At 43.0% G+C, this 14,853-nt stretch overlaps 1 protein-coding gene across 1 annotated transcript in view; it reads right to left on the reverse strand.

Annotated features, from left to right (window-relative positions):
• Positions 1 to 14,853, reverse strand: part of thsd7ba (thrombospondin, type I, domain containing 7Ba) — a 231,288-nt gene that overhangs the window by 158,378 nt on the left and 58,057 nt on the right. The window contains exons 7-9 of the mRNA XM_062457316.1: positions 5,127 to 5,321; positions 3,386 to 3,617; positions 459 to 574 (exon numbers count right to left, since the gene is read on the reverse strand). Coding sequence (XP_062313300.1) covers positions 459 to 574; positions 3,386 to 3,617; positions 5,127 to 5,321 — 543 coding nt within the window. The remainder of the gene's footprint in view (positions 1 to 458; positions 575 to 3,385; positions 3,618 to 5,126; positions 5,322 to 14,853) is intronic.

Below are 14,853 nucleotides of genomic sequence, written 5' to 3' on the forward strand. Positions count from 1 at the left end.
TTACATTTACATTACATTATCCAGAGCGACTTACAGTAAGTACAGGGACATTCCCCCGAGGCAAGTAGGGTGAAGTGCCTTGCCCAAGGACACAACGTCATTTCGCACGGCCGGGAATCGAACCGGCGACCTTCTGATTACCAGCCCGATTCCCTAACCGCTCGGCCACCTGACTCCCTATTACAACTAACAGTTGTTGTCATTGAACATCTTGGAAGAAACCATTTCCCCAGAGATAGCCTCTTTAATACAACAACTTTAATTTCAAATGAGCTCCTAAAGATTCAATCTTAAGATGCTTCCACTCCAATTTTCATGAATATATTTCTAGGGACACTGCATAATTATGTTTTAATAAGACTCTAAGGCTATATTTGCTTTACTTCTTCATTTACAGCTCTGAATGTGCACTGGTTATGCTTTGTGGGGAGAGTTCTAGACCCAGGGGTACTGTCTACCTGGCTGGCAGGGTGAGGGACAGGCTGTCCATTCGCTGAAGGGAGTCACCACGCAGTCTTTCTTACAGGGAAGTAAACAGGGCCTGATGTTTTCCGGTCGGGCGGAATCTGGACACCTAGGGCACAGAGAGGGGTCTCAAATCCTGTTCTTTCACAGGCGCTGAATGATGAGTGATGAGAGTCACAGGACACCAGCCGCAGAGGAACAACTGCCCTGTCCTTGACATCTCTCACACGCTGCAAACATGACAGATTCTCTCCTCCCCGTCGGAGCTGTGTGGAAACGTATGTAAAGATTTACAGTTTTCACACTATCGAAGTCGCTTTTGTAAAGCATCTAAAGAATTTACTCAAAACCTCACATTCTGTAGAGCCAGATATAACAGCATGCAATGGTATATACCCCTCATAAGTGTAATATGTCCATATGCTTATTCAGGCGTACAGTATGGTCTGTTAGGACATTTCACTTGGGAATATCAATTAGCAGGCTTAAACTTCATTAGTATGCAGCCTCAGCCAAGGACACTGCTCCAGAATGTCAGCCCATCCTCACTTCCTGATGAACACACCAGATTCATCACTACAGCTCACTCAGGGATGTACTGTGTGAAGGAGAGGCCTTCCACATGTCTTTTGAACATATACATAAGAATTATAATGTGTGTGCGTGCATGTAAGAAACCGAAAAGAGAGTGAAAGAGTGAGAGCAAGAGTGTGCGCAAGAGAAAGAAGAATGAGTTTGAGAGCGAGAGAGAGAGAAAGTGAAAGAGAGCAAAATAGTGAGAGAGACAGTGAGTGAGAGAGACAGCGAGTGTTATCTCTCTATCTGAACACAGAGAGCATCACCCAGCAGCCTCCAGCAGCCACCCAGGAGACAGAGTCCTGGAGGAGGGGAATCAATCAGAGTCCGTGACACGCCCGCTAATTAAAGCAGAGAAAAGTGAAGATATGCAAACTGTTCACCAATGAATTAGTCTTGCTCTTGACAGGGATGACTTAGCAAAAGCCTTTAAAGAGATAGTTCATTTACTTATAGCACTCATATTCATATTCATAGTCATATTACGTATGGCCTCTGTAAGGGAGAAGTCTATGGGCTGGTAAAGTAACTAACTGTGTAGTTGTATAGCGCAGGCCCTGGGGGACTACTTCATGGGGGTCTTCACTGTGATTATGCCAAATCAAGCACACCTTACCATGCTGGACTAAAAACAAACAATATTTTCCACGGAGGCGTGCTGTCATCTGTTTCCAGTACCTTGAGCAGTGAGCAGCCCTGATGTCCCCCCTCCCCCACACACACCTGACGAGGCTCGCCGCGGCTCTGACCCCCGCGGTCTCCTAGGGTCTTACTGCTGAAGCAACGTGGTGTCACATGCCTGCAGTACCCCGATGACAACGTGGAACTCACATCAAAATACAGCAGAGCAGAAAGACAGCAGTATTCCTAAATGACCTAACCCCCCCTCGCCTTCTCATACTCTCTCTAACTCTCCCTCTTCCTCCCTCACTACCTCTCTTCCTCTCTTGAAGAACAGGGGGAGAGGAGCAGTTTGTTGGAATGACCTCCCAGTGAATGGACCAGGGCTGGGATAAAGGTCAACCAAACAAACATCAGGGAAATGGAATAGCTAATTCTGATTCAAATGTCAATCAGTGAACTGGATCCAACCTCAAACTCTGGCATAAGCGATGCAGTGGCTCATGTTTGTACACACACAAACACACACACTTCACACACTTCAGTATGTAGAATATGACTAGAATATGGTTTGCCAACAGACAGCCTAGATTGTCTATCTAGTCAATCATTGATAAAGACAAAAAATGCAAATGTTTTAGCTGTGGAGAAGAGCCTTAGAAGTGCTCTCTTTCAAAATTCGACTTTAATGAGATGGAAAACATCAGACACAGTTCTGAGGGCTTTTCCAGGAGCAGAGCTGTTCCCTGGATTCCTGACCCTCCACATCAACACTCGCAAATGGTGCTGCTGGAGAGATGCTGAAAAACTAATGTCCTCATGACTCATACAGCAGAATCTCTCAGCACCGTTTTGTCTAGTACAGGTCTACGTGCTTGAGAAGCTTACTACATGGGTTGAGACACGTGGTATCTAAGTTCTGTGCACAAAGAGCTGTTGTGTCAGGCCGCTGCAGAAGCAACAGCACCACAACACAGTCCTACAGGAAGTATTGTAGACAAGGACCAGCACCCCAGCTCTACTGTATACACCCACACACACAGAAACACTATGCATTCTCCACGTCGAAGACAGCTTTGATGAATATGACAATATACGCAGGCAGTTGCTTTGTCACGTGAACAATGTGTTCCCAGAGGAACGAAGAACAGGAATGTGTGCTCTAAATCAGTGCCAGCTTTCATTAAAGTCTTCTTAGAAATAGAGGAGGGGGGGTTAGTGGGGTAGGGAAGCATACTTCAAACAACAAGCGCATGAAATACACCTATCCATAAACCGCTTTATGTCCCTGTCAATAACATATTGAGCTAAAGCAGGACAAACCATTTGAATTATTTATCCACCTAGCTTCCTGGTGTACGACACATCATAAATCCCCCCACAATGCTTTGCAACACAATGCCTCCTCTTGCTGGGCAGGAACTGATAGATACTCTGTTTCTGAAACAAGATCAGATGATGGTGGAGCCCAAACTAAAAGAACCGTTAAACCGTAAACACTTGGACCACAACAACTTTCTCAGTCAAGGGCTTTCTGGCATGCAAGGTTTTAGGGAGGCTCCGGGACCATGTCGATCCCAGCAGGATGAGAAGGACAACAATATGAACAGTTTAACATACATAGCTCAATACGTACAGTCATCATAACCCAAAATGCTGTCTGTCTTGTAACCCACAATGTGATAGGGTGCCCTGTATGTTCAGTCAAAAGGGTGGAATGTACCTTTTGGGGATCACCTGTCCGGCGTTCATCTTCATGCAAGTCACTTTGCGTCTCTGGGCTCCAACGGCACAGGTGGTGGTGCCGTTCCACAGGATGCTTCCATTGAGGCTCACGGCCACGTCTTCCATGCAGGGTCCCCACAGCAATGCCTCCCAGTAAAACACCATGCAGGGGTGGTTGTTACACGGCCTCCACTCCTCCAGAGCTGGGCCTGCAGGACATGCCCTCCCTCCTGGCAGGGAGGACCAACGACACACAGAGGGTCACAACAAGTTTAATATCCACTTTAATGTGGCTTTAATCTCTTCTTACCCTTCTCAACATTGTCACCTCAATGTAGTGATGACATATTAATGTACCACAGAGATGCTTCACAGTACCTTGTCTAAAACATCCGAAAATAATTATGTAGACAAACTATGATTTAGTAGTAGTGATGTGAATACACCAAAAGCACGCTTCAGCATCAAACAACCGTCCAGTTACAGGTTTTGTTCCTCAGAATAACTGACCGCAATTTCTCAGCGTGTTCCGATGGTGACACAGTGACCTTGAAGACGAAACCAGGAGCACCTCCTGTGCCGAGGTTCAAAGATGAAGGGATAAAACACATCTTCCTACAGTACATACACATCTCAGTGATCTAATCCATTGGGATTTATCTCCAGGGTCCACTATGGGGTGAAGTGGTCATTCCAGCCAGGTGTGCCCTTGAACGCAGCGTGACTCCAGAAACTGACAGTCTCTCTTGTTTTGGCCAGCAGATACACAGCCTTCCACAGCGATCGAAAATGATGAATGACACAGCAGACTGGCGGAATATTAATGTGAAAGAGAGGGAGAGAAGGCGGGTGTACTGGCTAATAACAATGAACTGCTGCTCTGCGGAGAAAAAACCAGAACAAAAACGTTCTGGTTCTTTTGTTAGAGCTCTGGACAGACACAGGGAATCTGGAACAGTATCATCAGCGGTGTGGCATGGCAGCCCAGGTGTATTTTTGTTTTAATAACTCAACTCTTTTGAGTCACCAAACTGGGATGTTTTCTCTTGCTGAACCAGAGCCACACAGCTAGCCACCCACCTGTTTACCACCAGCGTGTGTTCAATTCACACACAAACATGCACGCACACACATTAAATAAATACCAAGAAACACATATACACAGTATACACACATATATTGTACTATACAGTCACACAATACACAACACACAGACACACACATACACACACTTAGTCCAAGTCCATTCTGCCAGCAAGGAGATATTCAAGGATAGGTTATCCAGGTTAGCGTTTTTAGACCTGCTTAATCGGCTGGCATTCCAGATATGCACTCGGTTACAGGGATTCATTAGTTGTACTTGGCTGCTAACAACTTCCCTGTCTAAGAGGACAGTTTCAGCAAAAAATGACTCTTTACAGAAGATACAGAGTATTTAGTTGTATTTGGTACTTTTTGACCAAAACAGCCTGTGAAATTTGTAACAACCATGAGTCAGCCACACTGAGAGACAGATCACAGACAGCTAACTTCTTCTGGAAATACAATCAGAGTTGCCTTCTACCAAGATCACAGACATGGTTACTTTCTCTGGACAATGCTTCTAATAAAGAATGATATTATGCAGTTACCTATCTTAGATAGTGATCGGATGTTATCCAAGATCCCTATTTCCATGTAAACACATACAGGATCATTGGTCTAATGATGTTGTCCAGAGGCAGGAGGATCACAGTTACCTTCCCCTGGCAGTGCCAAGACAGTGCGGGTACGGCTCTGCCTGCCCTCAGCGTTCTTGGTCGAGCAAGAGTTGGAGCAGGAGGACCAGGGGGACCAGGACCCCACTACACAGTCCCCAAGGCAGGCCACCTCACAGGCTACCTCCGGGGGAGGAGTGGGGCTGTCCTGACACAGTGCTGATGACGCCTCCATTCCTGGGGGATGACAAGAGATGATCAACACAGAGGGAGTCTGACAGCAGAGCTGATAGGGTACAATGGCACAGAAACATCACCTACAGTCCTGTTACCTACAGTAACTTTGGCAACAGTAACATGTAGTTCATCATCTACAGTAACATCACCCAGTACACAGTAACTATGTACAGTAATGTTATGTATATTTTACCTACATTAACAGCATCTATAGTACACTAACTGCATCTAATATACAGTAACACCAACAGCAACATCAACAACATGTTAAATAACTGTATCTCCTGTAACAAGCTGCTTTGGTCTCAAATTATTTTCATTTTGCTGGAGATAAAAGGTTTAACAGCACAGTATTCAACAGAGGCTGAACAGTTTGACAAAATAAAAACCAACCCCATAACACTGGCAGTTTGAGTTTCATAAAGTCTTATTTTTGAGAGTAATAGGGAGAAAAAGTACTGCAATAGGTCTTTGATCACGATCAGAGGAGTGTGAAGTTCCTCTTTTCTCAAGAGAGTGAGATCCAGAGCTAACTCGTCCAGACACCAACTCAAAGAAAACACGCTTGCATACGCTGTCATATGCAATATCAGTTTTAATCTCATTACCATTACAGACTTGTGTCATTAATATTCTACACGTCCCTTCTGCCAAACTCCCAGTTAGTCATCACTTCGATGAGAGATTCAAGGCTACACATTAACATTACACTCCATTAGTTAAAAAAAATTACAGATATTTTGTTAACCTTGTCCTTCAAAGTAGTAAAAAAACAAATTACAACAAAAACATAACAACCCACACCAATCGCAACATAACACTAGCAAGAGATAATTTAAAGGAAGCTTTAACAGTCATTCGGCAGCAGTTGCTGAACGGTACTCCTCTCCCTGGGTTAACCCTCTCAGCTCTCTTGGTCCTCACAATGTGACACAATCGTTTCAAAACCGGGACAGCGCTCAGATGCAACGTACTGCCAGGAGCATGAGTGGCGGTGGTGCACTCCCTTGCAGGGTAGGAATCATTACTTCTGTTAAACTCTGTCTGCCACTATCACACACCTGGGTTCAACAATAACAACCCAAGGGCAGATTTGTCACTATGTTATCACTTTCTTCCTCCTCCCTGCTCTCCCCCTCCCACTCCCGCTGCTCTCCACCCTCCCTCCCTGCTGTCTCCCCCTCCCTCCCCAGGTGTGGAAATGGGAGACATGACGAAACAGAGAGAGTGAGATAGTAAATGGGAGAGAGAAAAACAGAGAGAGAGAAAATTAGTTACAGAGAGAGAAACAGAGAGAAAAAGAAAAGGTTCTTTCCGAACTCAAAGCGGTGGTAAAGAAACTCCACAAGCCACCACATGACATGTTGAGTTCAGATAAACTAGTGCACAGTGCCTGTGATGCAGTCAGTGATTAAGATGTCAGTGAAACACACAAATACAGATTCCTTGAACTATAGATAGTGCATAGTGCTCATGATATAATTGGTGGTACACACACAGAGATTCCTGGAATTATAGATAGGGCACAGTGCCAGCGATGATGTTGATGACACACACAGATTTCTGGAATTATAGATAGATGGTGCTGTGCCCGTGATGCAGCTGGTGATGACAGTTTCTCAGTGGTTTTGGTACCCATATTTCTCAGATCACAAATGAAATTCTCTGTCATCTCTGAAGTGCTTGTTCAACCTCCACATTTATTCTAGTCAAATTGCCAATGCTGTGGTAGCCTACATTCATGCAAATGATTATGTAGCATTCATTTGTCGGCTGTTTCCTATGTTATAAATTGCTTATGTTATGTTGATAAAAATGTACTATGTTAGTTCTCTGTTAAATTGTCTTACCAGCACAAACATCTAAACAATTAGTTCATAACATAAGTCATTACATGCACAATGGTTGTGCCAGTCATAATTGTAGGCGTAATTCACCATACAGCGCTTGTACATTTGCAATGTGCTGGCAACTTTGACATCAGTAAACACAATAATTTATGTAAGAAAATTCACATATCTATACTGAAAGTATATCCACTTTATATTGTCATTATCTTAGCTAGCCATCCCCTTTGAAAGCAGCAGAATATCGGTTGTAAAAGTAAATTTGCTTTCAGAAGAAACAGAATTTCCTTATTTTCCTTACTACACTTAGTTTCAGCTCATTGCAAATGCCTTTGTTAATCACACTACTTCAATTGCGGTAGCCTTCTGCACGTTGGATTATAAAAAGGTTCTCAAAATATCAGACCAGACTCACTGCAGACCAGTGGACCAATCAGAGTGAAGGGGCTGTGACACGAAGAGAGCAAGCCAAGCTGTGGCAAATTCTTTTTTCATTATTTTTCATTATTAGGATTCCTCCGTCAGGAGGAACAAAAAAGCCTCAAGGACCGCCATGATGGATTTTCCTGTACAGTGATAATTTGGGAAAACAAAATTATCTCTCTCTTGAACTAAAGGTCCAATTGACTTGACATATTGTATAGTTATGTAGAATTGATGTATTTCAAAACATTACTTGGGAGAATTGAATCAAATACAACATGGCTGAAAGGGGTGTATTGATGTAAATGTCCACATTGCCTAAATATGTTTGTGTCACTAAATCAAATGTCATTTTGAATGATGGTTTTTCAAACCTAATAGGCTTTTAGGTGACCACCTGTCGTGGACATTTGGAATACAGTTATAATATGTGTGTTTCATATATGAGGAATGTGTTTTAATGGAAGTCTAAAGTTGCCTAAGAAGAGTCAACTCCATTTGGTAGAGATGCCATTTGCAGTTTATGACACCTGGGGAGGAGGAGACAGCTGGTCTGGAGACAATGTGGATTCAACTGTATTGTTATTGTGATCTGAGGGAGCAGTTTAACTTATCAAGCTGCTCTGACCCTTCCTGTTGCATTGGGTGGGGTTAATCAAATACTTGTTTGAAGTTGCCCACACAAAGGACAGTTGACCATTTGACTGGTGAACTCCTGTGGTTTTACTATCTACTGGTTTGGGGAGAGATGCCACATCTAAGAACTGTGGGACACTTGGTATTGAGTCAAACTGTCATTGAGCAGTGCTGACCAATCAACAGAGTTCAGAGGAACCATTTGATCTAAAGTTTATATAAGGCAGGGTTTTGGGGTTGTTCTTCATCACTCTGGCGAACGACCTGTGGCTAGCACCTCCTTCGTTATGACTGATCACAAAGTACTTTGTTAATTCATGATCTGTATAAGCAAAATAAATTTATTGTAACCGCCATCTCTTGACTATTCAAATTTACACAGTGCCACTAGAATTCTTCCTTTACACCACCCCCCTGAAGTACCGTGCAAAGTTTCACCTTGATATGTGAAAATATGGCTGAATTACAGCTGTTTGAGCTTGGACCAAATCTGACCATGCTTGCCATAGGAGAAACGTCTTATTTTATTATCCATTTACTGAAAATGGCAAAGTCCAGATCTGGGAATGGCTCAATTGGATGAGATGTCATGCTGGTAGATGAAGGGTTGTAGGTTCAAAACCAGTCGGAGGCATTGTTTTTTTATATTCCGACAGAAGGGTTTCTAGTCTTCTGGTCAATCCTCTGGTTGTAAAACATAGCAATGAGTATTTATTTGAGCCCATCAAAACACTCCGATCATCTGTTTAGCAAGACTGTGTAAACCACTGCAAAACAAGCCAGGTTCACCACAGTAGCTAGCTACTTGTAGTCTACGCATGGTGGTGTCAGATTCACAACCGAGTTAACTCTAATGAAGTATATATATTGTTCAGGTGGATCCCTTGCCTGTTGCGCAAATTCATTTCAGTAACTTAAGCCAGGACACATCGCCATTGGCCTGGTCCTAACCAGATCCTCGTACATTTCATTTGTACAGTGTGTCTGGGATCGCTCCATTGACAAGCGTTAACTTCCTTGAAGGCGGGTACTCTGATGAAGTTTAAAACTATTGGACTTGCCCAGAGCCACTCTGATCTGCCATAACCAATCGCTAGCGTTCGCCTTAGCCAACTCCTTCACCACTACTGTAACGGAGCTAGCTGCCGTAGCTGGAAAATCAAACTTTTCCCGAACCCCAAGGGGTATGGAGGAGGGCCACAACATCATGGCCACCAACAAAACTTAGCAAAGATTGTTCTTGCTCCGGCTTTAACTTTTTTGATATTCGGCAGCGACTCCGCCGCCATTACTGAACTACAACTCAAACTAGCGAACAACATCAACGTCATCGTTCTCAGCCACTCCCTCTGTTCGCTGATTGGACCTACAAAAATGTTGTTTCCAAAAAATGACTAATACACTGAAATCCCAGACCTAATACAGAAGCAAAATCAAAATTGAGCAGAAGTACGTAGGAGGGCACCCCAAACAACCTATAGGCATTCTATACAAATTCAAAGTTTTACACATTGCCGGTAACATTTAGTCTACAATCTTTCTATATCACAGTAGCCTAGGCTATGTCACGGTCTGTAGTTATCCAGCTAATAGGCTATATACATTGTGAATTTGGTCTATGTTGCAATTGAGTACTGACGTTGTGTTTGAAGAAGCAGATAGTCTACGAATTAAGTAAATCATTATTGAAGTAAAGGAGCTTTTCTTATCTTTTAACATTTACATCAACGGCCTAGTTTGTGTTTTTGGTCAATACTGCAGACTTCATGCAAATCACCTTTTTCAACATCTGGCAAAGCCTGACTGAATTACAGCTGTTTGAACTTTAACCAAATCTGACAATGCTTGCCATTGGAGAAACGGCTCCGACACAATGCTGATGTGCAAATGGTTGTAGGTTTGAATCTAGTCAGAGTTATATATAATTTTGGGGGGATTCTGACAGAAATTACAGTTTCAAGTCTTCTGGTTAATCCCAGTGTAACTATCTATCATGTCAACATTACAACATTTTGCCATTTTGTGGGAGGAATCAGCCATTGCTGCTTGCAGATATATTTTGATGTCGAAATGCTTGTCCACATAACGTCAATCCCAGGACTGCACTCCGTTGGGTTATAAAGAGAACACATGCAGAATATAAACTTTGCTGAGTGCCCTGTTCTTGAGTTGATTGTGGGAAACCCATTCGATTTTGTACACACACAGAGAGAGAGAGAGAGAGAGAGAGATTCCTGGCATTATTAAAGAAATGGTGTGGACCTAGCATAATTTAAGAAGCAGAACTATTTCAGGCTGACTGTAGACTTGAAGTTATTGGGGTTGTACAGTAAGCTGAAGGCCATGGCCTCACATCCCAGGTCTATGGAGCCCCTAAAGGGACATGGAGAGAAAGAAAAAAAATCTGGTGCACACGAGATACTTTCTGGTGTGCACGAGAAACTTTCTGGTGCGCACGAGAAAGTATCTTCTCAGACACTGTTACTTGTAGGCGAGGTGGAGGCTCGAAAACCACATTATTTGCTGGCCGGTGGATCCCCAATAAAAACTGTGCGAGTTGCAGCATATTGCTGCTGCCATCAACTGTGCCAGTGATACCCCGAGTCGAGATACAATTTGAAAACAAAAGCGTTTTGTTATGAACAGTATTAACGTTTGGACTGATAACGAGGACGTAGAGTGTAGCGATTGCGCCGAAGCTTAACTGTATTTCCAGTTTTTGACATATGATGATATATGCACATTATTAATGAAATATATTTGGTTACACTGTGTTCTGCAGTTATCTATAGGTAGGATATATGATGTTATCCTGTATTCCATGCAGTCAGGGCATCTCCTCCTCATGCACCCATAGTGGATGTGATGTTGAGACAGCGCTGAATTTTGAGTTAAGATTTGAGTTGGATTTTACAAGGTGTTTGTGGAACAATTATCACTCAGTACAAGCGCAAATAACACTGCTGGATTTAATCTTCATGATAATGATGATATGGAGTGAAAAAAACGTGTGTGATGAAAACAAAACATAAATATTATGAGTAATCGTTCTTCCCACATTTACTTTCTGCAGTCTGACTACAGTACGGTCATCTGTGTCGCCAATTCCCACTGTCTCCAAAATGTGCATAAGCTTGGGGGGCCGCACATTCTCCTGTCAAGTTTGTTTCTTATAAATCACAACCTTTGCGTGGGAAGTGGTGTACGCACATTTTCCAGCCCAGTTTTGTGCGTACGCCACGTTTATAAATGAGACCCCTGGTCAAGACGGGTGTATCCCTTGAGCCAAAACAGACGACACCAGACGACGACAAGTTTCTCGTGCGCACCAGAAAGTTTCTCGTGCTCACCAGAAAGTTTCTCGTGAGCACGAGAAAGTATCTCGATTTTTTTTTTCATGTCCCTTTAGGGGCTCTGTACAGGTCAACAAGTCACTAACACAAACTATTCACCCTTCTATGTTCCCAGTCAACCTTACTTTCAGATATCTGGTAAAAAAAAATATACCAATAGTAAAATAGCAAACACAGGACTGTCTGTCTTTACACGAATAATAAATATAAACACGGTTTGGGCGGTTAACATTTTTTGGTTTTTAAGAAAACAGGGAAGATGGCACAATACTTTTACCACTTGCAGACGTATAGTACAGCACCACAGGTCATGGTCATAGACACAGGTCACTGATAACCATTGAAACGTCCTGCATTTCACAAAGTAAAATATTCCATTGATGAGAAAACGACAGCAATTTATATGGTTACACTTTGCAAATTTGACCACTTGAGTACAGTAGACTGTGGGAATGGGACATGAATGTGACTCGATCAGCACGGTGCTGATCGAGTCACATTGCAAGCAATTATCCCTGCTCAGCACTACGCTGTCTAACAGAACAAAGGTGGCAATTGTAAAAGTTTGAAGCTTACATATTTTATGCTAACATAGCGCATGAATAAAAGTGCATGTAGATTATCAAAATTAACCCCCCGAACTCGTATAGAAACGGAGAACCACGCCAACTACCTTTCCTGTGTGTTTCATCTCTGGTAATAACAGGAACGCTGGGCTTGACATTCACATGAAAAGTTGAGACGATGAACACTGACTCAGAGAGCTGGAGGACTGTGTAACAATGGCAGAAGGAAAAGTTCTCAAAAGTAAAAGTAATGTGTTCTACAAAGAGCAATGATTGATCAGTGATACACTTGGATACAGCGCATGGTCTGAACGTAGCCCTGCGAGGGCGGAGTCTTCACGTGGGTCAACATACAGCTTCTATACAGGTATGTAGCTTTGGTAAATATTAATCCCCTCATTATTTTAACTAGGGTGACCAGACGTCCTCTTTTACCCGGAGATGTCCTCTTTTTGAGACCTAAAAAATGCGTCCGGCAGGGATTCCAAAATTGTCCGGAATTTTGCATCATCGGATATTTGTGTTTCTCTGGGTCTTTCACAAACTATTAGGCCCTTACAAGTTTTGGAAAGGGTATTTCCCTTACGTTCCACCTTCTTGCGCGAGCTCTGACTGTAGAGAGAACTGTCAATTTGATCAGATAGTGCGGCATACAATACACGACCAGCACCCCCCCCCCCCCCCCCACATTGTGTAGTTAGGTTTAATATAGGGTGAATATTGGTAAAGTACTACGTAGGCCTCCAAAGTAATATTATTAGTATGTATGTTCACTGTAGTAACATGGTATTTTATTCAAATATATCAACTAATATGGTGTATTTTATCATCCTGCAGCCGATTTCGCAAGTGTCTCGCGAAGAAATTCGACCAGCTGCCGAAACGATCGCTGCAGATCGCAGGCAATCGCGAAGCGCTGCGCAGTCAGGTCGGTCCCATTTGATAACATAGGTGCCAAAAGAAAAAAGGCGGCGCTTCCAGGCGTGTCGCAGCAGATCGCAGCTAATCGCAGGCAGTGTGTCTCAGGCGTTAGTCGACCTACTCAACTAAATCTATATTTCTAAAAATCCTTCAATGTTTGAAAAATTTGATTTTAAATTAAATATGAATGCTGTTAGTCATTCAGTGTAATTTCTACAGTGCATGGTGTCCACTACAGCGGAGTGGGCAGCACGAAACGTCTTCTTCAAATTAATTTTTAATGAATCCGGGCGTTAACGCTCGCGTGGGGCATTGTGGGAAGGCGAGCGGTGCATTGCAAGTTGAAATTTCTCAACTTTATGTAAATGAGAAGCGTTAAACGCTAACGTTGGCCAATCGGATTGGTTTCTTGTAACGTAGCAACCGTTAGTCATGGTAAACATTTCTAAGTTTCAGTTTCAAGATGGAGGAGAAACGTATTGTGTGTGGCTGCACACCCAGTCCTGTTCAGAACAAAGTTACGTAATGTGACAAGCCTGAATTTAAAGATTACATTAAAATAATAATGCATGGTGCAGGTTTGCCGATGTTGTCAGTGTCCCTGGTGTGTTTTTATACTTTTAAACGTGATTGTTCTGTGCCACTGCTAGCTCGCTAGCCCAGCCGACACATGACTGGTTGACTGACCGGTGGCGTGACATGTAGCGTGACATGTAGCCTAGTCTACTGTAATCTTGCACTAGTAAAATAGTGTGTATTTTTACACAAATGGTGTGTAAAAGTGGTATTTTGATCGATATTGTGAGTACATGAACCCAAGTCTGCACGCCTGGCCATGACTACAACAGTGACCTTTGAGAACTACAGCTGTATTAACTTGTCTAACACGCCCCCGAGCGTGGTGTACTGTGGAAAGGCAAGCGGTGCAGAGCGTTGAAAAACGCTGTAGTGGACACGTACCGTAAGTATTTGTGTAGTTTGGGAAAAATGTTCTTAATGGGATTAATACCAAACATATCTTTCACATGTCTTGGCAGTGTGATTTTTTTAACCCTCGTGCTGCCTTCGGGTCACATGACCCAAAGGTTCATAACGAACCATCGTTGTGTTTACCCAATTTTACCCAAAACAAAAACAAATTAAAATAATTTTCTTTTAACCATCGCAATGTGGGGGGTCTGAGACAGCCTAGCTGTTAAAAGAAAATGCTTCACTTTGTCTTTGTATGCGGTAAATTTGTCGCAATACGACGGTGGGTCACAATGACTGATGGGTCAGAATGACCCGAAGATAACACAAGGGTTAAATGGCACTATGGAAACTGAAGTTCAGACTTCAGACAGAGACCAGGTGACAACTCCACCTGTGTCAGACAGGGACGACCCTGCGACACAGAGACAACCCAGGGCATTGATCAAAGCCGGCCTGAGTCAGAGCAGATGTCTGCACTCCCAGAATCCTCTCCTGAGAGAATACATCGTTTAACAGATTACTGCCAGCGCTATTGACTGGACACACCGATAACACTGGCACGTCTCTGAATGACCACACAGCAGCAGTAACAAAGCAGACAGTTTGGTTCTCCTTCAATGGCATCAACCTCATCACATGTCAGTGACAGGTTTTCTACTGTGCACAACTAATTTCACTGCTGTGAGGAGTAGAGAGGTATTGGACAGGACAGAGACACATCAGGTTTGTTTGTAAGGAAGAAGTCATGAATAGAATCATTTTTGTCACACAGCTTTCTCAAATAATCCCCAAAAATCTGTGTATCTATGTACTT

The sequence above is a fragment of the Osmerus eperlanus genome, chromosome 3 (assembly GCF_963692335.1).
Source record: "Osmerus eperlanus chromosome 3, fOsmEpe2.1, whole genome shotgun sequence".
NCBI classification, from domain to species: Eukaryota; Metazoa; Chordata; class Actinopteri; order Osmeriformes; family Osmeridae; genus Osmerus; species Osmerus eperlanus.